This window comes from Falco peregrinus (assembly GCF_023634155.1).
Source record: "Falco peregrinus isolate bFalPer1 chromosome 12 unlocalized genomic scaffold, bFalPer1.pri SUPER_12_unloc_5, whole genome shotgun sequence".
NCBI lineage: Eukaryota > Metazoa > Chordata > Aves > Falconiformes > Falconidae > Falco > Falco peregrinus.
Window position 1 is genome coordinate 1 of NW_026599553.1, and position 23,108 is coordinate 23,108.

General features: G+C 58.2%; 2 protein-coding genes across 4 annotated transcripts; one reads left to right on the forward strand and one right to left on the reverse strand.

Moving 5' to 3' along the window:
- Positions 1–868: 868 nt before the first annotated feature.
- On the forward strand, positions 869–2,514 carry LOC106112240 (beta-1,3-galactosyltransferase 2-like; the record flags this gene model as incomplete). The annotated part of the gene is given in 8 exon segments (XM_055793225.1): positions 869–940; positions 1,031–1,198; positions 1,315–1,494; positions 1,496–1,621; positions 1,623–1,817; positions 1,819–1,890; positions 1,892–2,089; positions 2,395–2,514. Coding segments are annotated over 8 exon segments (1,131 nt in total), but the record flags the coding sequence as incomplete, so codon positions are not given.
- A 3,332-nt stretch (positions 2,515–5,846) lies between these two features.
- Positions 5,847–22,679, reverse strand: ILF3 (interleukin enhancer binding factor 3). Of its 3 annotated transcripts, none has more exons than XM_055793224.1 (18): positions 22,559–22,679; positions 19,037–19,132; positions 18,727–18,953; positions 18,247–18,427; positions 17,761–17,908; positions 16,221–16,312; positions 15,705–15,800; positions 15,315–15,426; positions 14,697–14,794; positions 14,191–14,302; positions 13,914–14,042; positions 13,395–13,594; positions 12,879–13,052; positions 12,308–12,445; positions 10,692–10,868; positions 10,232–10,383; positions 10,077–10,132; positions 5,847–6,069 (listed from the first exon to the last, which is right to left on the reverse strand). In XM_055793224.1, exons 2-18 carry the CDS (start codon positions 19,037–19,039, stop codon positions 5,978–5,980), a joined length of 2,187 nt encoding a protein of 728 aa, XP_055649199.1. In that variant the 5' UTR covers positions 19,040–19,132; positions 22,559–22,679; the 3' UTR covers positions 5,847–5,977. The 3 variants fall into 3 exon arrangements, 1 of the variants encoding a protein (XP_055649199.1); XR_008745191.1 differs by having other exon boundaries at positions 6,008–6,069; positions 10,688–10,868; XR_008745190.1 differs by lacking the exon at positions 5,847–6,069 and adding an exon at positions 9,488–9,581 and having other exon boundaries at positions 10,688–10,868.
- Positions 22,680–23,108: the final 429 nt, after the last annotated feature.

Here is a 23,108-nt window from a genome sequence, read left to right on the forward strand (position 1 = left end):
AAGGGCTGGGAGCAGCACCTGGGGCACCTGGGAGTGACCGGGAGCTACTGGGAGTGACTGGGAGCCGCTGGGAAGGGCTGGGAGCAGCACCTGGGGGCACCTGAGAATGACTGGAAGCTACTGGGAGCTGCTGGGAAAGGGCTAGGAGCAGCACCTGGGGCACTGGGCGCTGCTGGGAGCCACTGGGAAGGGGCTGGAGCTGCACCTGGAGCACCTTGGGAGTGAGTGGGAGTGAGTGGGGAGCCGCTGGGAAGGGCTGGGAGCTGCACCTGGAGCTACTGGGAGCAGCACCTGAAGCAGCTGGGAGAGACTGGAAGGACTAGGAGCAGCACCTGGAGCACCTGAGAGCGACTGGGAGCCACTGGGAATGACTGGGAAGGGCTGGGATCTGTGGCAAGAAGAGCCACAGGACAAACGGGGAGAACTGGGCAAGGAGCGGAGCTGTGCCCCAGGGAAACTGGGATGAATTGGGAAAGGCAGAGTGCTGCACTGGCGAGTGAACTGGGAAAACTGGGCAGAGCTGGGAGCTGCACCCAGGAGTGAACTGGGAGAACTGGGCAGAGCTGGGGTCTTGGCCTCAGGACCCCTGGGGCTCCCTCCTGGCAGTGTGACTTCCAACTGGTTTTACTGGTTTTACTGGCTGTGGCACCTGGAGTGGGGTTGTGACACCCGGGGCTGCGGGCAGCGCCGTACGGAGACACCCCCCGGCCCACCCGGGGCTGCCCCTGACCACCCATCACCCCCCATCTCCCCCCGACCCCCTCTGTCCCCCCCCCAGCCCCCCTCTCTTCCCCCTCCCAACCCCCGTGCCCCCCCTGGACCCCCTGACCCATTTCTAAACCCCCCGTGTCCCCCTCTGCCCCCCCAGGCCCCAGCAGACGGAGAGTGGGTGCTGAGCGACAGGGTTTGGGTGCTGAGCGAGCGGCTGGGTGGGCGCTGGGTGGGTTTCGGGGTGCTGAGCGAGCGGCTGGGTGGGCGCTGCGCAAGCCCGGGTGCCCCCGCCGCGCTCTGAGGCACCGTCTCTCCGCAGGCGCCGTCCGGAGCCATGATGCGCCAGCTGAGCCTGCGCCTGCTGCTGCTGCCCGTCCTGCCGTGGCTGGTGCTGCTGGTGCTGCGGGTGCAGCGCATCGCCGAGGACCCTGCCACCGCCACCGCTGCGCCCAGCCAAAGCGCCGCCGCACCGCCACGCCAGCCCGGGGTGGGTTTCCAGTGGCGCGGAGCATCGGCCCCCCCGGCATCCCCCCGGCGCCCCCCCCGGCACCCCCGCTGCAGCCGCCCTACCCCCCACCCCTACCGCTTCCCTCCTCAACCCAGCCCCACAAGTGCCGGGAGCGGGCGCCATTCCTGGTGCTGCTGGTGGCGACGGAGCCGACGGACATCGCCGGCCGACACGCCATCCGGCAAACGTGGGGCAACGAGAGCGCGGTGCCGGGGGTCTCCATCCTGCGGCTCTTCCTCCTCGGCATGCAGCCGGTGTTCAGCGCGGCGCTGCGGGGCGGCGCTGGAGGAGGAGAACAACCTGCACCGCGACCTCCTCCAGCAGGATTTTTGGGACACCTACCACAACCTGACGCTGAAGACGCTGATGGGGATGGAGTGGGTCACCAGGCACTGCCCCCGGCGCCGCCTACGTCCTCAAGGCCGACCGCGACGTCTTCCTCAACCTGCCCTACCTGGTGCGCCAGTTCCTGCTGCCCCCCAAGAAGAATTTCATCACCGGTTACGTCTACCGCAACACGGGGCCGTTGCGCAGCAAAGCCTACAAGTGGTACGTGCCGCGCCGGGTCTACCCCGCCGCCACCTACCCGCCCTACTGCGGCGGGGCCCGCCTACGTCCTCTCCGGCGATTTGGCTGCGAAAATTTACCGCGTCGCCCAACACGTTGCCGGTGATCAACATGGAAGACGCCTTTGTGGGCATCTGCCTGCGGGCGCTGGGGGTCGGCGTCACCGACAGCCCCTGGGGGGGTCTTCAACATGTACCACGTCGAGTACGAGCGGTGCCGCTTCTCCCGCCTGGTGATGGTCCATCACTTCCAGCCGCACGAGCTGCTCCGGATCTGGCCGCACTTCACCGCGCCCAACGCCACGTGCCAGGACGAGCTGCGGCCGCGGCGCTGAGCCGGGGTTGCCCGCGCCCACCGGGACCCACTGGGGGACTTTTTGGTTGGGCTGTGGGTCCCGGTGCCGCCACCAAACCTCACCCCCATCCCCACCACACCAGTGCAGCCGAAGCTGCCAGACCAGCTGCTTCACTTTTTTCTCATAATTATTAATTATTATTATTAATTGTTGATTTTGTGGTTGTTCTGAGCCTGCTGGGCTCGGCGCGCCGGCACCACACCGGCGGCAACGCCGCGCCCACCTTAACTTATAACCGATATTTATAATAAAGAATTTGGAGCCAGCCGAGCGTGCCGACCGCATCGTCTCTCCCAGCGCCAGCACCGCGCCTCGGGGGCACCCGGTGGGCGACCACCCCCCCAAAACGGGCGGCCAGTGGCGTTGGGGGTGAGCAGCGAACCAGAAAACACCGGTGCGAGGCGATGCCAAACCACCGCAGCGTGGTGGTGATGCCGGAGCCAGCGTCGCTCCGGCACTGCCCGGAGGAGCTCAACAGGCAGCTCTGGCGCTGGGTTTGGTGGAAAAAAAAGGGGATTTTGGGTCCCTGCGTTGGTCTAAGGGGGGGGATGCGGCAGGTGCTGGGAGATTTGGGCGCGGGAGCCACCCGGTTCCATCACCCCGCGCTGGCAAACGCGGGTGACGGTGATGGACCCGAGCCGGGACCCGGTGTTTTGGGTTGAGGGGGGAGCAGCGCGGCTCCGGCATCGGGAAGTCACCCGGATTCGCCAGCACGGGAAATCCCCGCCGGGATTCGGGGGGGCGGGGTTCAAGGTCACCCCCCACCCTCTGCCAGGAACCGGGCGCGTCCGCCGCAGGGCTGGCAGCCAGCACGGCGCGGCGCCGGTGACGGTTTGGCCAAAGTCCCACCCGCCTGCTCTCCAACACCCTGGGTTCGAGCCATTAAAATCGGGGGAAATGGGGAAAGTTCTGGGCTTGGGGTGGGTTTTTTTGAGCCGGGATATTTGGGGTTTGGGGCAGAATATTTGGATTTTAGGGCAATGTATTCCCAGATTTGAGGTGGGGTATCCCCATTTTTGGGGCAGGATATCCCACTTTTGGGGCAAAACATCCCCACTTTTGGGTCAAAACATCCCCATTTTGGCGCATAACATCCCCCACTTTTGGGCCAAACCTCCCACTTTTGGGGCAAAACATCCCCACTTTGGGTCAAAACACCCCCATTTTGGGGCCAAACACCCCCATTTTGGGGCAAAACACCCCCATTTTTGGGGCAAAACACCCCCATTTTGGGGCAAAACATCCCCACTTTTGGGGCAAAACATCCCCACTTTGGAGTCAAACGCCCCCATTTTGGGGCCAACCCCCCTACTTTAGGGCCAACCCCCCCCCACTTTGGGGCCGAACCTCCCACTTTTGGGGCCAAACACCCTCACTTTGGGGCCAACCCCCCTACTTTGGGGCCAAACACCCCCACTTTGGGGCAGGCTCTCACAGGCCACGACAGCCCTGGCACGCGCCGTCAGACGCCGCGTTCGGAGACCAAGACATCAAGAGTTTTGTGTTTATTTGTCTACATTCAGCTGACTCCAGATGTCCTGCCTGAGGGATCCAGGCATACAAAACCCACTCTTTCCCACTGGTTTTTAAAATAAAATCTTCACTTATAAAACTGAAAACACTAAAGCATTAAAATACAGAAAAGCTCGTTTAAACTCACTTCACAAAAGCATTAACGGAGGACATATCCCTTCTCTATTTAAAGCCACGCCGCGCTCGCGCCGCCATGTCGATTTTTAAATAGAAAAAGGATACGGAAATCGTATGAACTCCAAAAAAAAAAAACCCAAAAAAAAAACAAAAACCAAAAAAAAAAAAAAAAAACCTCGGAAAAAAAATAATCCTATTTAGACAAAGTTGTAATGGCAACTAACAAACCATTAAATACAGAGATGCCCAAAATACAGCTAAGTATGGAATTACAGGTACTCAACCATTAGTGACCAGTATCACAAAGAGCACTGCAACATGGAAACGGGGGGGCCCAGGGGGGTTGGTTGGTTTGGTTTTTTGTTTGTTTGTTGTTTTTTTTTGTTTTGTTTTTTTTTTTTTAACGGTGTTTACCGTGAGGCGATAAAAACTGAATATTCCAAGGGTGGTGGAGCGCGGGGGGTAAGAAAGCCCCGCGCCCCGGCGGGGAGGGGGAGCAGGGGCGGCTTTATCTGTACTGGTAATTCATGCTGTGGTCGTTTCTGCCGTAGCCCGCCTTGGGACGCTTGGTAGGAGCTGGGGGGGCCGCTGTAATTTTGGCCTGAGCCGGGGGAGTTGTAGTTGGACTGGGAGGAATATCCACCTGCGGAGGGGGAGAAGGGGAAAGAAGCTCAGTGCCGACGGCGGCGTCAAAATTAAAATAAAAAATAATTATTTAAAGGTAGAATCGGAGCTCTCGCGCTGAGCCGGGACCCGCTGCCACTCGCAAATAAAAAATACTCTATCGGGACGTGTCGCATACTGACCTTGCTTACCTTGGTACGAGGACCCTCCGCCCCCAGAGCCTCCCCCATAGCCACCGTGCGAGCCGGTGTTGTAGGAGGGCACCTCCCGAGTAGTTATTTCCTCCGCCTCCGCGGCCGCTGTTGCCACCGTAACCTGTGAAGGGGAGAGTGTGGTGAGCGTGGCGAGCACGGTGAGCGTGGTGAGCAGGGCAAGCACGGGGAGCACGGGGAGCACGGGGAGCACAGTGAGCATGGTAGCTCTGCCGTCACCACACACGGCCAGAGGTGCCGGATCTGCAGGAGCGAGGGTCGCCCCAGGCAAGGCAGCTGCCAGGAGCCGAAGCCCCCCACCCCAGCCCCCTGGGGTGCTAAAAGCCCCCCGCGGAGGGGCCGGCAGCGGGATCGGCCGCCGGTGAGCGCAGGATCGGTGCTGAGCAGCGCGCGCCCAGGCCCCAGCACAGAGAGCCAAGAGCCGATGGTGAAACAGCAACGCGGAGCAGGGGATCCCCCCCGACGTCAGAGCAGGGCTCGGGGGGCAGCCGGCGGGTTTCCCGGCCTCGGGGTGAACTCATCCAGCCCGATCAGCCAATGGATCGACTCATGGATCCGCTAAGGGATCCGCTAATAGACTGGCTAATAGATGGGCTAACGGATCAGGTAATAGATGGGCTAACGGATCAGGTAATAGATGGGCTAACGGATCAGGTAATAGATCGGCTAACGGATCAGGTAATCAGTCCAGTAACAGATCAGGTAATAAATCAGTTAATCCCTCAGGTAATGGATCAGGTAATAAATCAGCTAATGGATCAGGTGATAGATCAGGTAATAGATCGGGTAAAGGATTGGCTAACAAATCCAGTAATAGATCAGGTAATAGATCGGGTAAAGGACTGGCTAATAAATCAGGTAACAAATCAGCTAAGGGATGGGCTAGTGGATCAGTAACGGATCACCTAAACCCTTCCATGACGTCATGCCCTCCCGGTTCCCAGAACGGCGGGGTGGTTTGGGCGGGCAGGGACCCTCCCCCCCCTCCAAGCCCCCCTCCCCCCCCTCCAAGCCCCCCTCCCCCCCCCCGCGGGTCTCCCCGGCGCCTCCCCTCCCCCCTCCCGGGGCTCGCACTGAATCTACTCACTGAATTTACTCTCGTAGTTGTAGTCGGAGCCACCGCCACCGGGTGAGTTGTAGGAGTTGGAGTAGGAGGAGTAGTTGCCCTGGCCGTGGTTGTAGCCCTTCTGCTTGCCCTGCGGCGGGCCGTAGTTGCTGTACTGGTTTTGGTTGTAGGACTGCTGCTGCTGGCCCTGGTGGGACTGGTACCCCGAGCCGTAGGAGGGCTTCTGCTGCCCCCCGTGCTGCTGCTTCTTCCCGCCGTGCTTCGGAGGGACGGGCGAGTTGTAGTTATCGCCCGCCTTGGTAGTAGGAGCCGTAGCCGGAGGAGCCGCCGCCGCCGCTGCCCGAGTTGGAGTGGCCGCCGTTGCTGTAGAACTGGCCTGGACAGAAAGAAGAGCGTCAGCGCGGCAGCGCTCGGGGCGGCACGATAGGCCAGGACCAGCCTCGGGGCTCCGGCGTTTTAATCCGCGTTACAGCAACTTAACGGCTGTTACTTCACCGCTCCGACAAGAGCAACCCCATTCCTGTACTGGGGGGGCGATGCCGCCGCCGCCACGGCTTTACGCAATGAGCCGGTGGTGACGCGGGTGAGCGATGCACGCGCAGCGAGTGATGCACCGCTCCCTCCGAAGGCGGCTGCTCCCCCCCGCGGTTACCCAAACCCTCCGGCGCCTCACAACGCTCCCGGTTGCGACCACCAGAAGACCCGGTTTGATTCTATTTACCGGCAGCGCCACGGCCAAGCTCTCGGAACGAGCGGAACGTCGGGGCGCTCCTCACGCCGGGCTCAGTGTCAGAAAAGTTGCTCTGGGGTCGGGCTCACTGAGTGCAATCCCGATTTTTCAGGAATAAAAGCCGCTAGGATCGAACCGCAAAACCGGCACCTAGCTCGGGGAAGGCAGCTGCACCCCCAGGAGAGGGCAAGATGTGCCGGCGCCTCCTTAAACAGGAGGAAAATTTAGGGAAAAAGGAGGCAAAGAGTAAAATCCCGTGCCCTTCGCTTCCCAGGTCCATGCGGGACCACTGGGATGGCTCCGGGTGAAGCCAAATCCCAGCTTGGCTCCAAAATCCGGCGCGGGTGCAGGGAGGAGCCACAGCCCCCTCCAGCCCCTCGCCTTCAATGTTTCAACCATTCCATCGCTTCTGGCCTCCTCCCCCTGCGCTAAAGCCAGACCTTCCGCCACATCGTTATTTCCCCCCCCTCCTTTTCCCGCAGATCCTGCTTCCGCGGCGCGGCAGCGATGCTCCGTAATAAACGTCTCTCCGGCCAACAGTGCCACGGGGGGAGCGAAAGATTTCTCTGCCAAGTGACGCCCTGCTCCGTCCATCCGACTAAAATCCCCGTCTTTGGTGCCGGGAAGGAGCGCGGGGACCCCCCCGAGGCGGGCGGCACGGCCAGCACCGCCCAGGTCAGTATTTCTGGGATTCCCGTCTCATACCAGCGCCTCGTATTTAACTAGGAACCCCCAGCGCCCTTTGCCGGGGGGCTTATCTGGGGCTTTGCCCAAACCAACGCTGAGGATGGCAGAGAGCCAGTTGCCAGGGCGGTTACCCCGGACGGGCAGGCGCAGAAGGACGGGCAGGTGCCTAAGGACACGCAGACAATGAAGATGGGCAGGTGCCCAAGGACAGGCAGGCGCCTAAGGACGGGCAGGCGGCCAAGGACCTAAGGACGGGCAGGTGATTAAGGACGGGCAGGTGCCCAAGGGACGGGCAGGCACCTAAGGACACACAGATGCTTAAGGATGGGGCAGAGCAGGCGCCCAGAGACAGGGCAGACGCCTAAGGACTAAGGATGAGCAGGCGATTAAGGACGGGCAGGAGCCCAAGGACAAGCAGGAGCCCAAGGACCTAAGGACGGGCAGGTGATTGAGGACGGGCAGGTGCCCAAGGACACACAGATGCTTAAGGACAGGCAGAGCGGGCGCCTAAGGACGGGCAGGTGATTAAGGACGGGCAGGCGATTAAGGACGGGCAGGTGCCCAAGGACGCACAGATGCTTAAGGACAGGCAGAGCGGGCGGCCTAAGGACGGGGCAGGCACCTAAGGACGCACAGATGCTTAGGGACGGGCAGAGCAGGCGCCCAGAGACAGGGCAGACGCCTAAGGACTAAGGACGGGCAGGCGATTGAGGACGGGCAGGTGCCCAAGGACGCACAGATGCTTGAGGACAGGCAGAGCGGGCGCCTAAGGACGGGCAGGCGATTAAGGACAGGCAGGAGCCCAAGGACCTAAGGACAGGCAGGCGATTAAGGACGGGCAGCGCGCCCAAGGATGCACAGATGCTTAAGGACAGGCAGAGCGGGCGCCCAAGGATGAGCAGGGTGATTAAGGATGAGCTGGTGCCCAAGGACAGGCAGGTGCCCCAAGGAGCTAAGGACGGGCAGGCACCTAAGGATGAGCAGATGCCTGAGGGCTAAGGACAGGCAAGCGATTAAGGACAGGCAGGTGCCCAAGGACGGGCAGGTGATTAAGGACGGGCAGGTGCCCAAGGACACACAGATGCTTGAGGACGGGCAGAGCGGGGCGCCCAAGGACGGGCAGCATCCCCACCTCCTTCAGGACAGGATGTTTCCCTCCCTTGTATAAAACCTTTTTATCTCCAGCAATACCTTTCTAAAATATAATCTGGCTGGCTTTATTATTAATTACCTGCTAAACAGCTTGGACTTTTTTTCCTTTAAATGCGCTTGGTAGCTCAAGAGTTGGGGGGGGGGGGGGGGGGCGCAGTTTGTTTGGTTTGTTTTTTTTTTTTAGTTTTGCCAATTTTCATTACTGAGTTAACCCCAATGCTGCTGAGCCCCCCCCAAGTCCAACCCGCGGCACGGCGCAGCCCGGAACGGCGACAAAGAAAACGCACTTTTAAACCCCCCCACCACCACCACCCCCCAAATCTCGTGGCAAGAAGAAAGGGCCGAACACTCGGAATCCGGAGCCTCGGGCCCAACTGCGCCGTTACTCCCCAGAGTTGGAGTTCAGCGGGTGGTTTAAGTGCTCCGGGGAGGCGACGAGGGTTTGGCGGCGCCGGCGCTTTGCTGTCAGCCCTCGAGGCTCAGCTCCAGCGAGCCCGTGGGTCACGTTCAGCAAGGACTTCCAGGCGTTCCCAGCGGTTGTGTTTGACGCTAACCCCCTAAAGCCTGGATTATTTATTGGATCAGGATCGGAAGCACGGTTACAATACCTCGGAGGGTACGCTAGCTACCAGCCACAACACGTCCCGGCCCTCCACGTTCATCCACCAGCGTGTTACAAAGGACGTAGGGTTAAATTTCGGCACACACGAGTCCACGTACAAGTCAAACATTCGGCATGCTTTAAAAAAAGAGGAGCTGGGCCGTACTAGATTCAGAGATGTTGAAAAGTCTTCCCAATATCGAGAGGCGTGTACCCAACAGCTGGGATTTATTAAAAGGCTCAAATTTTGTACAAAAACCTGCTGTAAATTAAGACAAAGGTCGGTTTAAAACACTTCTTTAAAAATAAAGTAATGCTTTCCATAAAAAAAGCAAGGCTGGGCTTTGTGGGGTTTTTTTGTTTGTGCCTTTACGCTGAACGGAGCCGGCTTGGAAATTTGTGCCAAGTTGCACAAAAAATACGGTCCCGGGTAATCGGTTCCCCCCCGCTGTGTACATCGATACGACCAAGTTCAAAAGGCAAATCACAATAAAAACTGCCACTGTCTTAAGTTCTGCAGGCTAAGAGAGTTTCAGACAAGCTGCGGTGAAAAGCCACTGTTGAGGGGACACGGCAACGGACACTTTGGGGGTTGGAGTTGGAGAAAATTGGAGTAAAAAGCTGTTTTGGTTTTTTGTTTTTGTTTTGTGCAATACTTTTTAGATGCTCTAGGAAGACCCAAAATCATGATAGCCGTAGCAGTCTGTGAAAAAGTCACCTACAAAAGGGGGAGACAGAGCAGAGAAGAAAAATTAGAATTCTTTTGAAGATGGCAAAATGCGCCACATTTGCAAGTCGCGTTTTAGATTTCTCTGCTCCTGTCACCCCCCAAGGAAGGCGCCTTCTCAAGACCAATCGCTGGGTGTTTTCAGGAAAAGTCACAATCAAAAGCGTGGCCGATAGCTTCACGTGGCTTAAAGCAGAGAAATTTAAAAGAGTCACGGTTTTCGAGGAAACGTGAAGTCACCTGGATGCGCGCTTTTAACTTTTTAACGAGTACACGAACCACCTTGCCTTAACTTCTCGTTCAAAAAAAACCAAAAAAAAAAAAAAAAAAAAATACTACTACGGAAATCGAAAAATTCAATAGGACCCCGTAAAGGGGCTCCCAGGTACGCGCGGGGCGACCCAGTCGGAGTTTCACGCTCCCAGCAGATCGACGGGTTTCGCCAGGAAAGGCGAGAGAAAAAGAAACAAAAGCCAAAGGACTTACTGTAGCCCGCCGTCGCCCGAATTGCCGCCCGTAACCGTAGCTGCCGTACCCAGCGCCTAGAGGAGAAGAAAAATATTTCAATAAAAATGAAACCGAGGCCAAAGCCAGCTCACCAGGGCTTGGGGCGCTCGGCCGGGCGCCGGGCAGCACCTCACCTGCATTCATGTAGCCCGCCGTGGTTGCCGCCGAAGCCGCCCCTGCCTCTGCCGCGGCCTCGGATGTTGCCACCTCTGCCGCGGCCGCGCATGTTGGGCGGCGGGGGCACCTCGTTGTGCATGGGGCCGCCCATCCCGAAGCCGGGGTTGTGCTGCTGATGGGGGGGGGGGGGGGGGGGGGGGGGGAGGGGGAAAAGAGGGAGAGAGACGTGTCACCCGGCTCCCAACCGCACCCGCTGCAACCCCCCCGGGGGGGGAAGGCACCTTTGGGGGCGCAGCGCGCCTCCAGAAGGGCCGTCTCCAGAAAACGGAGCGTGTTTTCCTCCCAGACCGGCGGGGGGGGGTGGCTGCTCGCAAGGCCCGGGAGGAGACCCTGGGTCCCCACCCCCGCAATTCCCTCCCCTCCCCCAAAAGGGATCCCCACGCCGGGGAGCAGTGCCCGAACCGCCGCCGGACTTACTTTCACCGCAACTTGGGGCCCCCCCTGGCCGGCACCGGCGCTCTCTTCTTCTTGTTTTGCTCGATGGCAACGGGAGCATCCGGGAACAACTTCTCCAGTGCAGGCCAGAGCCGCGTAGGCTTTTGCCACCTTTTTATTTGATCCGGCTCCTTGGAATTTCTGCCCGTCCACCTCCACCTTTGAACGGGATGGAATCAGGGCACGTGAGCGGGGAGGGCAGGGACAGAAGCCACCGCTTGGAAAAATCAACATTTCTTTTGGGTCTCGTTTGGCTTTCTCCCCTTCCCCTCTTTTGGGTCTCGTTTGGCTTTTCCCCTTCCCCTCTTTTGGGTCTCGTTTGGCTTTTCCCCTTCCCCTCTTTTGGGTCTCGTTTGGCTTTTCCCCTTCCCCTCTTTTGGGTCTCGTTTGGCTTTTCCCCTTCCCCTCTTTTGGGTCTCGTTTGGCTTTTCCCCTTCCCCTCTTTTGGGTCTCGTTTGGCTTTTCCCCTTCCCCTCTTTTGGGTCTCGTTTGGCTTTTCCCCTTCCCCTCTTTTGGGGTCTCGTTTGGCTTTTCCCCTTCCCCTCTTTTGGGTCTCGTTGGCTTTTCCCCTTCCCCTCTTTTGGGTCTCGTTTGGCTTTTCCCCTTCCCCTCTTTTGGGTCTCGTTTGGCTTTTCCCCTTCCCCTCTTTTGGGTCTCGTTTGGCTTTTCCCCTTCCCCTCTTTTGGGTCTCGTTTGGCTTTTCCCCTTCCTCTCTATTTGGGTCTCGTTTGGCTTTTTCCCCTTCCTCTCTTTTGGGTCTCGTTTGGCTTTTCCCCTTCCTCTCTTTTGGGTCTCGTTTGGCTTTTCCCCTTCCTCTCTTTTGGGTCTCGTTTGGCTTTTCCCCTTCCTCTCTTTTGGGTCCTCGTTTGGCTTTTTCCCCTTCCTCTCTTTTGGGTCTCGTTTGGCTTTTCCCCTTCCTCTCTTTTGGGTCTCGTTTGGCTTTCTCCCCTTCCCCTCTTTTGGGTCTCGTTTGGCTTTTCCCCTTCCCCTCTTTTGGGTCTCGTTTGGCTTTTCCCCTTCCCCTCTTTTGGGTCTCGTTTGGCTTTTCCCCTTCCTCTCTTTTGGGTCTCGTTTGGCTTTTCCCCTTCCCCTCTTTTGGGTCTCGTTTGGCTTTTCCCCTTCCTCTCTTTTGGGTCTCGTTTGGCTTTTCCCCTTCCTCTCTTTTGGGTCTCGTTTGGCTTTTCCCCTTCCTCTCTTTTGGGTCTCGTTTGGCTTTTCCCCTTCCTCTCTTTTGGGTCTCGTTTGGCTTTTCCCCTTCCCCTCTTTTGGGTCTCGTTTGGCTTTTCCCCTTCCTCTCTTTTGGGTCTCGTTTGGCTTTTCCTTTTTTTCCTTTTTTTTTTTAATTATTTTTCATGCCCACAGACAATCCCATGGGTCGGAAGAGTTCAAGGTCAGGGCGGATGGGGGGCATTGAGCAGCCTGCTCCAGGGAAAACATTCCCCCCCCCCCCCCCCAGCTAAACTTCCCCAAATCCCTTCCAACCCAAACCCATTCTGCCCTTTCATAATTTTTGGACTCTTCTTTCAGGCTTGGAAGTTTGAGATGCCTGCGCTGGGATGAAGGCACAGCGGGGGAGAAAGGACCAGAAGCCGCCTCACCTCCATCACAAAGCGCTTGTCGTGGCTGCCGCCCGTTTCCGAAATCAGTTCGTACTTCAGCCCGCGCCTTTTCTCGTTCAGCTCCATCACGGGGTTCTTGCCGTGCTTCGTCAGAATTGGTCCCTGCTGTTTCACGTTCTGGAAGTGGAGGAGGGGGCGATGAAACGCCAAGAAAGACCCTCCACAGCCCCCCAAGTGGCTTCCGAAATGTGTCACTTTGAAACCGCCTTGGCTTGGCACAAGCTCGCCCGGCGTCTTCGTGCTCCTAAATCCTTACCGTGACGGTAAGGGGAGCGCACGGCGCATCGCCACGGCTCGAAGGCGCTTGCCATGGCGCCCTGAGACCCCCCAAGCCCGGCCCTGAGACCCCCCCCAGCCCGGTCCTATGACCCCCCAGCCCAGCCCTGCAACCCCACCCCCACACTGTGACCCCCCATCTCGGCCCTGCGAGACCCCGACCCGGCCCTGCGAGACCATCCCAGCCCTATGACCCCCCCAGCCCCGGCCCTGCAAGACGCCCCCCAGCCCAATGGCTCGGGGTGGCCCCTCTCCCCTCTCCCACCACGCTCACCTCCGGGGTCTGATCCGCAGGGGGGGACGCAGCAGTGGGCGTCGAGACAGTTTCTACTACAGGCGGAGGAGCGGTGACGACGACCGGTTTCTGTTCCGTCTCCTCTGCCGATTCGTCTCCTTTCCCAGACTCTTTGCCCTCCACCCCCGTGGGCAAACCCATGTCTTGCAAGACCTGGAGGAAGGAGAGTCGGAGAAGTGGGTGAAGAGCCCTCGTCTGGACGAGCCGCCGGCGCGTGCCCGCCCCGTTTTGAGGGTAAAACCTCCAGAATGTTCTCGTGAATCCTCTTGCTGACCCTGCTCCAGCGCCGGGCAGGGCGTAGAGGCCACGCGGTGCCCACGCCGCCTCGGCGCTCAGCTCCCCACCTCGCCTGCCCCGAAGGGCTGGTGACATTTTCCGCGTTCGGCGGCGGTGACCAGCCCTCAGCACCCTCTGGTTGCCCTCTGGAGATGTCAGCGTGGAACCGTCTCCCCCCTGAGCGCCCCGCGGCAGCGAACCGACCCAGGCGGCTCTTACCTTCACCGCCACGTGCAATTTGGCCGTCTTTTTGGAAGGTCCCGACGCCTCAAACGTGCTGCCGTCGATTTCCACAGACATCGTAAAGATAGGAGCATGAACGGGGCCGGTCTGAGAGACCAGTTTGTACTGGAGCCCAGGTTTTAACTGGTTTAGTTTCATCAGCGCGTTCATGGCCTGGGGAGGTTCGAGTTTTTCCTCTGAATCGAGAGAAAGGGGGGAAAAAAAAAAAAAAAACCAAAAAAAAAAAAAAAAAAAAAAGACGAAACAAAAAAAAAACCCCAAACAAAAGTTGGCGGATGTTTTCACCTCTCTCCAAGCAGCACAAGCCATTTCAGACAAGTTCTGATCTCGGTTTTTCCTCCTTGCGAGGATTTACGTCAAAATCCGAGGGCGTTCAGGTTTTGCTTTAAAACCCACAGCCCCCGTCATCCCCAGGCCCAACGCCCCCCGCAGCAAATCCGCAACCTGCCCCCCCCCCCGCCTGCCAACAGCCCCCGGGCCGCCCTTTGTACCTACCTCTCGTTAACTCAATACCTTTTTTCTGAATCTTCTTTTTCTTTTTGCTGGGTGATTTCTCCTCTCCGTCTTCCTCCATCGGACGCTTCATGGGGGTGACGGCGTACGTCGTGCTGGGAGGGATCTGGACTGTAACGACGGTTAGAAAAACCACCTAAGCCTTCTGGTTTCCAGCAAAAGCCTTTTGCCGCGTGAGCTGGGTGTTTTGTTGGGGTTTTTTTGGTTGGTTGGTTGTTGGGTTTTTTTCAGTGGGTTTTCTTCCCCAGCGAGTACCTACCCGTATAGTCAACAGGGTTTTCGTTCTTTGGTTTCTTGGGCATTTTGGAAGGTAGGGGATCCATCCCCAAGACTTTGTGGAGCTGGCCAAAAGCAGCGAGTCTCAGAGCGTGCTAGAAAGATGAAACGTGTGTTACTGGGAGGCGCAAGCGGCCGCACCGATCTCCGTTCCCTGCACAGTTTCAGACAGGAACATTCTACCCACCCCTACACAGAAAAATCCTCATCGGTTTAAATAGGACTCTCTGAATTTTGCCAAGTTGGACCCAAAAAACACGGGTCACGGCAGGAGGTCACTATTTAAAACCTGATAACTTTGCTTCTGGTTGGCCAAGCTACAAAATTCCTTAGCGGTGCGGGACCCATTCGTATCGCTTTTACTGGACTGGGTATTAAAAAAGTTAACACCGACCTCCGTGAGGCGACTATTCTACCGTTAACCAATACGGGAGTTCAGAGGCAGTGGGACTGGTGAAGTTTTCGTAACATCTGTAGTCAAAACTATACCTGAGCACTCTGTGTGATATCTTCCCTTTGTTGTCTGTCTAGATGCCCAATAGCATCAGTGGCTTCTTTTTCACAAGGATCATAAATACCAGAACCATCTGAAGGCAGGAAACAAGGAAGATATGCAGAGAATTATCCTGGTGTTTCTAAAGAAACTAAACTAAGTATTCCCTTGGCATCAATCAACACTCATCTCTCGAAGAACACGGACCGACACGATCCATCCAACGTCCAACATTCTGAAACTGGCCTGGGCTAATTTACACGTACGAGGAGCGGCGAAGCTGGTCGCCACCGCTCAGGAAACCAATTTTACGCTCGGAGAAAACTGGCACCTCGCTCTACAGGGTTGGTGGTTTTGGGGTTTTGTTTTGTTTTGTTTTTTTTTTTTTCTTAAATCATGGGTCCGTAGCTCTGAACAGACGTGCCCTAAGGAACAGCGAGGTACTGTAGTACCCGTGTGTGCTGGGGGGGCTTTTCCGAGCTCCGAACCTTGAGCCACGCGCGCGCCACCGGGGATTTCTCCAACGCTAAGGCCAGGTAACCGCGCCTCTGAGCTTCAACCCCGTCTCTCGTTTCGGCTTCGCTTTGAAATGTAAATGCAGAGAACCACCTAACCTGGCATAACGATTCCCGAGGCGAGGCATTCCAGAACCCTCCTCAGCGCCTCGCCAGCGCCCATGGGTCTGTTGGCCGTCCCGATGGATTTCTCGCACAGCAGCTCTAGAGGCTGAAAAAGGACGGTTTGGAAGTGAGAGACACGCCTGCGGGGACGGCTGGAAGCTGCTGCAAATTCACTCAAGGATTTACAACGTCGAGAACCGCAAAACCCATCGAGGCGTTTACATCCCAGCCAGCCGCTCGCGTGTCTTTTCGGGGCGGAAAATTTTCCTCACGCCGCCCATGTCTACCAGCTGACGGCAGGGGACAGAGCAGCGGCACCGAGAGCGGAAAAATGAAAGGAAAAAACCACAAAAAAAAAAAAATAAAAAAATAAAAGGAAATTACCCATCCTCTCAGCGGCGCCCACGTAGGAACCCGAGTACACAGGTCTCGCAGCACTCGTATCACTATGACACACGACTTCAGCCCGTTCGCCCTGGCCTAGGAAAAGAAGCAGAAGCGGGGCGGGCGTTCAACATGGCACCCCCGGACTGCCGGCTCGCGGACAAATTCGTTTTTTTGCGGTGCTACTTTGTCAAGGGTAAGCGGTATGTCGCGTTACCATCTTAGGGCTTTGCAATGGTCGCGTACCAAAGGCAACGTTACTCTTGACACAAAGCAGCAGCTCTGCGTCCACCCTTTAAAAAAAAAAAAAAGGTTCCTTCCGAACGTTTAATTCGCTTAAGTGCCTCTTTAGCGACTGTACCGCCGACAGACGCTAAGTTCAGCACATCTAGTTACCATCCGCCGTTAAAAGTATTTTAAATATATATATAAAAAAAAAAAAATAAAAATTAGTCAGCCCCTTAATACTTTTACGAATTTTCTACTTAAAGACAAATATAAGAACAAAATGCAAACCTGGAACCACTTGGCGTGTCGCAGTGACGCCAAGGCAGCAAGGCATTTCTGCCTGTCCAGAACGTCCGGGGAGTCGTTGACTGATAGCGTTTCTATTCGTGGATGGAATAAGAAGACAAGGCACAGTTTGACCAAGGGGGTTCTGTCAGGCGGCGAGGGGACGAGGCAGCTTCCTAACGGGCAGCTGAGGCTCCCAAAAGATCCTGATCTACATCCCGTACCCGGGAAGGCTGAGGTCTGCAGTGCGCTCGCCTAACGGCCTCGCTTCGGAAATTAAAACTGCAGAGGGGGCGGGGGACAAGGTCAATTAACGGGAGACGGAGCAATAATCTGCTCTCGAGGAGGAGCCGGGGCGTGGAACGGGATGGGAATCCTTTACGGCTCGCACAAGGCCGGTGATGGAGCAAGGGAGGTTTTGAAATCATTCCCCGCTCCGGCGTTCAGAGCGCAGCTTTAGCAGAGGAGTTTGGGGGGGTTTGGGGGGTGGGGGGGAGCTTTGGGAGGATCGAGGGAACCCCCTCCGCCCAGAAGGGTTGCCTGCCTTGGCCCCAACCCGTGACAGAGAGCGTCCTGTTGGTCAAAGGTCCAGCGTCCCTAAAATTGACAAACTAGAAGGCTTGGTAGACGAGGTCAGATATCAAAACCATAGACAAGTCAAGAGAGCACAAAGATACCTTCCAGTCTGTGCTGCAGCAAAACTGAAGATATGGTTCGAGGGGGGGAAAAAAACAGTAACATTCTTTGAAAACTATAAAAAAAAAGCTCCAAAGTTTCTGAAGACCAGGGTTTTAGATAAGGCTAGTGCACAGAGCCAGCGGCTGGAAGCCGCCGAGGCGACAGCGCCGTGCCTCCGACACGGGACCCGTCGCAATCCAAGCACCAAAACCACCAAACCGCCTGCCAATTTTTAATTCCCAAGGGAATTAACAGGAGAGCGGAGGGAGAAGCTAACTTTATCCAAAACTCTGCATCGCTTCCTGGCATTCGGAACTTTTTAAGCAGATAAAACAGACCCAGAGCACCTATCATTCTTGCTGCAACACAAACTGCCCGGCACATCCAATTTCATGTACATGCAAGTCATTTAACAAGAAGCCTTCGAGGTTTTTGTTTTATTTTTGGTGTGGTTTTTTGGGGTTTTTTTTGAAAAAATGTATCCGGTTTATATTTTTACGTCACTGTGCAGGCCACTCGCATGGCTGGGTACAAAACGAGATTAATACAACAAGATGACGTATTAGTGAACTCAAGGCCCAAGTGGAAAAAAAAAATAACAGTAATAAAAAAAAAAGATTAAAAAAACAATTAAAAAAAGAGCAAAATACCCTCTGAAAGGTGCTACTCAGTTTCGGAAGCTCAGGCCAAATAAACCGTAACCGTGATGTCATGAGGTTGGCCGTCGCCTTACTGAATTTTGAATTTACGCGAAAATAATGATCGCCGCTTCGGCTGAAACTGAAGAGCACGCTTTACCCGTGGAATTAGCCACGGAAACGTACGGGTTTCCAGCCGGCTGTGGGCCGCTTCCAGCCTTCCATACCTCCAGCTAACTGTTTTTCCATTTCTTCTCTGACTACGGGCGACGTCAAGTGGATGGTCAGCGTCAACGGCGGCTCTTTCGTGTTCTTAATGACAATAGCGGCATCGCCAACCGACTGGATTATTTCGTATTTGTCTTCGGTGATCGCCTGCAAGAGAACCGTGCCGTTTAGCAAAGGCCCGGCTCGCCCCCCGAGCGATGGGGCACGTCCCTTCCCGGCAGTGCCTGCGCACGACGCTCCGGCTACGAGAGAAATCCACGGAACACGGCAAATCCAAAGCAACGCGCCGACAGAAATTATTTTTCCAAAGAGACGGAAAAAGGGTATCAAAACCAGTGGCATCGGTGTCTTTTTTTATTATTATTATTTTAAAATACACTTTAAAAACACCTGGGTTTGTTTTTTTTAAAAAATCAATTCCGCTCGCTCCGTAGCAAGCGCCAGCGAACCTGGGAAGGTTTTACGGGCGGGAGGTTTTTACTCACAGCAAGTTGTACTCCGAGATTGTCAGCTACTTTCTCCAGGAGATCCGTGGTGGGTTTATCTTTGCACAAAAGAACCAGCTCGAGATCCAAGTCCCCCTTCAGCAACAAGCCTTTGGCTACCAGCCCCACACGCATCACCCCGCGCAGGGTCCTCGTCAACTGCTCCGTGGCCTTCTGATCCCTGCAAGCGGAGGGGCCACCGTCACCGCGGCTGCGAGGCCACCAAAGCCACCCGAGCCCCAAGCGGATCCGCAGGGGAGGGATCCCTAAGGATTACGTGCCACACACACACCCCCCCGCTGTAGGATTTGCTACACCTGCCCAGGAAAAGTCGCCATTCCCCTGAAATTCCCAATTTCCCCAAATTCCACAGCCAGGGAAAAGGACTTTTTTTACACCTTTGGCGAGCGGGTTTTTACTCATCGAAGCGCAAAGGACCGCGACGCCCGACAGCGCCCTTCGTCCGCTGGCGTTCCTTACCCCCCTTCCTTGTTTTCCTCATCGGCCGCCGTCTCCATGGACTCTGTTTCTGGCTGTTCCCCACCGACTTTTTCCTGCTCGTCGATCCAGTCGGACACAGCCTTGAGGGCTCGCTCCGTGTGGGAGACCATGTTCTGAACGGCCTCCAGCTCCTCCTGCGTCGGGTAAACGGCCGAGTGCTTGGCCATCACGTGGCGGTCGTCGTTCACAAAAATACGCATGGGTCGCTGGAAAGGGAATTCGGGACAATTTTAGAGGGCCCCGCGCAACGGCGACCGACCTCGCCAGCCCGCAACCTCCCGCTCCTCACCATTTTGGCTTCTGAATGTCCGCCCAAGCCTTCCAAATGGGCTTATTTAGATTCTTCCACCAAAAAGACCGTACCAGTCCCGCGCTCCTCCGCGATCTGAAAGCAAAGGAAAGCCGGTGAGCGCCGCTCCGTCCCCGCAGCCCGCCCACCGAGCGCGCGCGGGACCGACGACGAGAACTGGACGCAAGAACCGCCATTAGAAGTAGGCAAAGTCGTTAGTGAAAGCCTCGTTTTCTGCTCCTGAGGACTCCGGGGATGATTCTTCAGAGCTGGGTTAAGCACACAGGGTACGGGCTGCAGCCCCGCGTGTCCCACAGCCGCGTGTCACCGCACCAGGCAAACCCTTCGAGCCGTTCCGCCGCGCCACCTCCCCGAGACGCGACGACCTGGGCCCATTTTCCCTCCTACTTCTCACTCGTGGCCGTAAATCTATTATCTCAGCTCCTTCCTCCCCAAAGGCTTTGCCAGCAAAGGTGGGTTTTTCCAAAGCTCCTGGTTCTAAACCAAAGCGGATCGAAGGTAACGCACACACTGGAGCAGCTGGCACCAGGAAAATATAATTCCATGAGGTGCAGAACCAAGGGGGCCAGGAGAACCCCGGCCCAGGGGGCCAGGAGAACCAGGCTGGCACTGCCTGGCTGCCAAGCGTGGCGATGGTTTTCATTCACCCACCTCAGCTCCTCGTAAAGACCTCTCCGCCACGTGCCGCTTCTCACCCCAAAATTCGGCCCCAGAGTAAACAAGCCCGCTTCTAATTAGGACCGAGACGAGCCCAGTAGCTGCCGCCGAGTCTCTTGACTTACTTTCTCGGGAGGCAAGAGCATCGACGTCCACCAAGAACCCGGCGAGGGGTTCAAAACGCCACCTCAACCCACCGGGATCGGCTTTTTCGGCCCCGGTAACGCCGTTTCCCCCGCCGTTGGCGTCAGAACCCACAGTCACTCGCCCGACGGTCGTTAACTTGACCGAAGTTATTTAATAAACCGCTCGCTCTCCCTCCAAGCGAAGCCGCGCAGGGGCAGCCGCGGTCCTGGTGTTTTGCGGCACCGCAGAGAATTGCCAAGCAGGAGGGAGGCAAAGGAAGAGCCTCGGCGCCTGACGATGATGAGGGTCACCACCACGGTACACCCGAGCACACCTCCGCACCGCCTGGTAACTCCGGCTTTCGGGAACACGGCCAGCGAACGTCAACCGCGCCGCGATTCCTCCAGAGCTCACGACCAAAGCCCCGTTTTCCCGGGAGTCCTTCCACGGCGGGTGAGTTTCACCGGGAATGAGACCGGAGCGACGCTCGCTTTTGCTTTTTTTCCCCCCACCAGAACACGCCGCGAGCCGGCCCGTTCCCGGCCTCGCCGGCCATCGCTACCTCCGGCTCGCAAACCCAATGTTTTCACTTTTTACGCTTCACAGATGACACAAACTGCAAGTAAGCCCGGCCAGTTTGAATAGAAATTATCCAGGGTACTGGAATAATAATAAAAAAGCTGATTAACTGCCCAAATACTCAGCGCTTTGCCGAAGTAACGCCGTTACCACTCTACGAGGCAAGGCGAAGGGCAGGAATCGGGACCCTGCTGGGACACTTTGCTTTACAGACAGAGCTGGGACGCGCGACCCAATGAATTTTCTAGGATAAAGTTGGGAAAACTCGTTCCCTCGAGCTGCCGGCGCTGCACGGGCTCCCGTGTCCTACGGACTTGGTATTCCACGGCCCAGCAACGCCTCCGCTGCCCACCCTGCAAATATTTACGCACAGGATGATTTCGGTGGGGTTACAACTCAGGATTTAATTGCAATCAAACCCAGAGGTTAGCACCCGCCGAGCAGGGAGAATTACCTGCGAGAAGGCACGAGGCAGCTTCTCGTGCTTGCGGGTGCCAGGCTCCCGATCCGCTGCTGCTCGGGACCGGATCCCCAGGAACCTGTACGCGCTGTACGCGGTTATTTTTCTGAACCCGCCCTTAAATTTCCTCCAAGCAAGGTAAGAAGCAGTTGAAATCCACCCTAGCGAGGCAGTTGTCCCTACAGCAGCCTGCGCCACGGGAGCCCCAGCTCCTGCAATTCCTACGGACGGCGGCGAGCGCTCTTCTTGGGACCACTGGAATTTGTTTCCAGCGAGAACCCAGGAGCTGATGCTGCAGCATCACAGGATTCGCGCTTCTTGGGGGGGGAAAAGAACCACAGGAGAAGTTAAAAAACGCATGAACGCGTTCCACCGCACGCTGCTCCCGACGCCGCTCGTCGCTCAAAATCTGGGAAAAAGGAGAAACTTTGAGATTCCACCACTGCCTGAAGCCTGGCCTGCTCCGCTCCCCCCTTCCTACCGCTTCCACCACCCGCTTGGTTTCTCCAGAAACTTTCCGCTGGATTCCAGCCCTCCAAGGGTGGGAACAGCCTCCCCGAAACCTGTGTTTGGGGAGGGGGGTGCAGAGGAACGACAGAGGAACGCAAGAGGTTGGCACTCCTGCCCTGGCTGCTGAAGGCACAGGGAGAAGCGCATCCCGTTTTGGGGAAGCTTCTACGTTTTGAGTGAGAATCGGTGGGTTTTGGGGGGGGGGGCGGAGGGTGTTTGTAGCCTGTCCTACCTGGATGGGAGGGTGGCAAAGCCATACCGCCAGGGCAGCAGCCCCCCCCTCGCAGGGATGCTCCTGCGGGTCTGGGGGCACCGAGAGCATCTCACCCCCCCCCACAAGGTGCCTGCCCCACCGAGGGGGCGGCGGGGGGCGAGCTGGGGGTCTCGCCGAGCAGCGGCGGCAGGGCGGCAGGCTCTTATTTGTTATTTTTCCTCTTTTTCTGAAGCATCCATAAGCCGGTGGCCGATATAACGGGCTGGGGGGGGGGGACACGGTGGGATAAACCCTGCAGAGGGGAGTCGGGGGTCCCATCCCCACCAAAAAAGGGGGGGGTTGCCCCCACTCCATGCACACCCCCCTCCCCCCACAGCCCGTGGGGCCACCATATGGGGAGAGGGGGGGAGGCGCGACCCCCCAAGGGCCCAACCTCTCCCCGCACCCACGCGTGGGGGGTGGGGGGTGGGGGGCGCCGCCGCCATTTTTAGGCTCGGCGAGAACAAAGCGGCGGGAAATGGGGGGGGGGGGGCGCTCACAGCGCGACCCCCCTCCCCCCCCCCCCTCCGGCGAGCCGCGACCCCCTCCCCACACCCTGAGGAGCGGCTGGAGGGCGGGGGGGGCGGGGGGAGGAGGGGGCGATGAGGCGCGGCCCCCCCCTCTCCCACAAGGCCGAGCCCCCTCCCCAGCCCTCCCCTCACTCACCCCCGGCCCCAGGGCCGCCCGCCGCCATTTTGTCTCCACAGCACAATGGGCCGGCGGGGAGGGAGGGAAGGAGGGGAAGGGGGTTGGGTCGCCCCCACACACACACGGACCCCATCCCCCCCCCAGGGCCTACCCACCCTCCTCCGCGGCCCGGCCACCCGGGCCCGCCCCCCCCCCGGGCCCGCCTCGCCTCGCCCCCCCCCCCCCCCCCGCCGCCCTGGGGAGGGGGGGGCCCCGGCGCGGTTCCTACCGGGAGGGCCTGGCGGCGGCGGGGTGAGGCGGCGGGGCGGGGGAGGGGGCGGGCCGGGGGGGGGGGGAGGGGGCTGCCGGCGGTGGTCGCTGCGGCCCGGGCCCGCGGCCTGGCCGCCGTGCGCTGCGCGGTGCGGCGGGAGCCAGACTGCAGCGCGGGGGGCGGAGCCGCCGCCGGCGGGGGGCGCGGGGGGGGGGGGGGGGAAGGGGCGGGGCGAGTGGCCACGTGAGAGGGGGCGGTGGCCAATGGGGGAGGGAGGAGGGGGGTGACGTGGAGGGAGGGGCGGCGCAGGCGCGGGAGGGAGGGGCGCCACCCTGCGGCGGGAGCGGGGAGCGGCGCGGGGAGGGAGGGGAGGGCGGGGCCGGGGGGGAGCAGGGATGGGGGGGGCGGGCTGAGGGGACCGGTGGCTTCAGGGGTCTGGTGGCCTGAGGGAGGGGACCAGCGGCCTGAGGGGACCAGTAGCCTAATGGAACTGATGGCCTGAGGGGACCAGTGGCCTGAGGGAACCAGTCTGTGAGGACCGGTGGCCTGAGTGGACCACAGTCCTCAG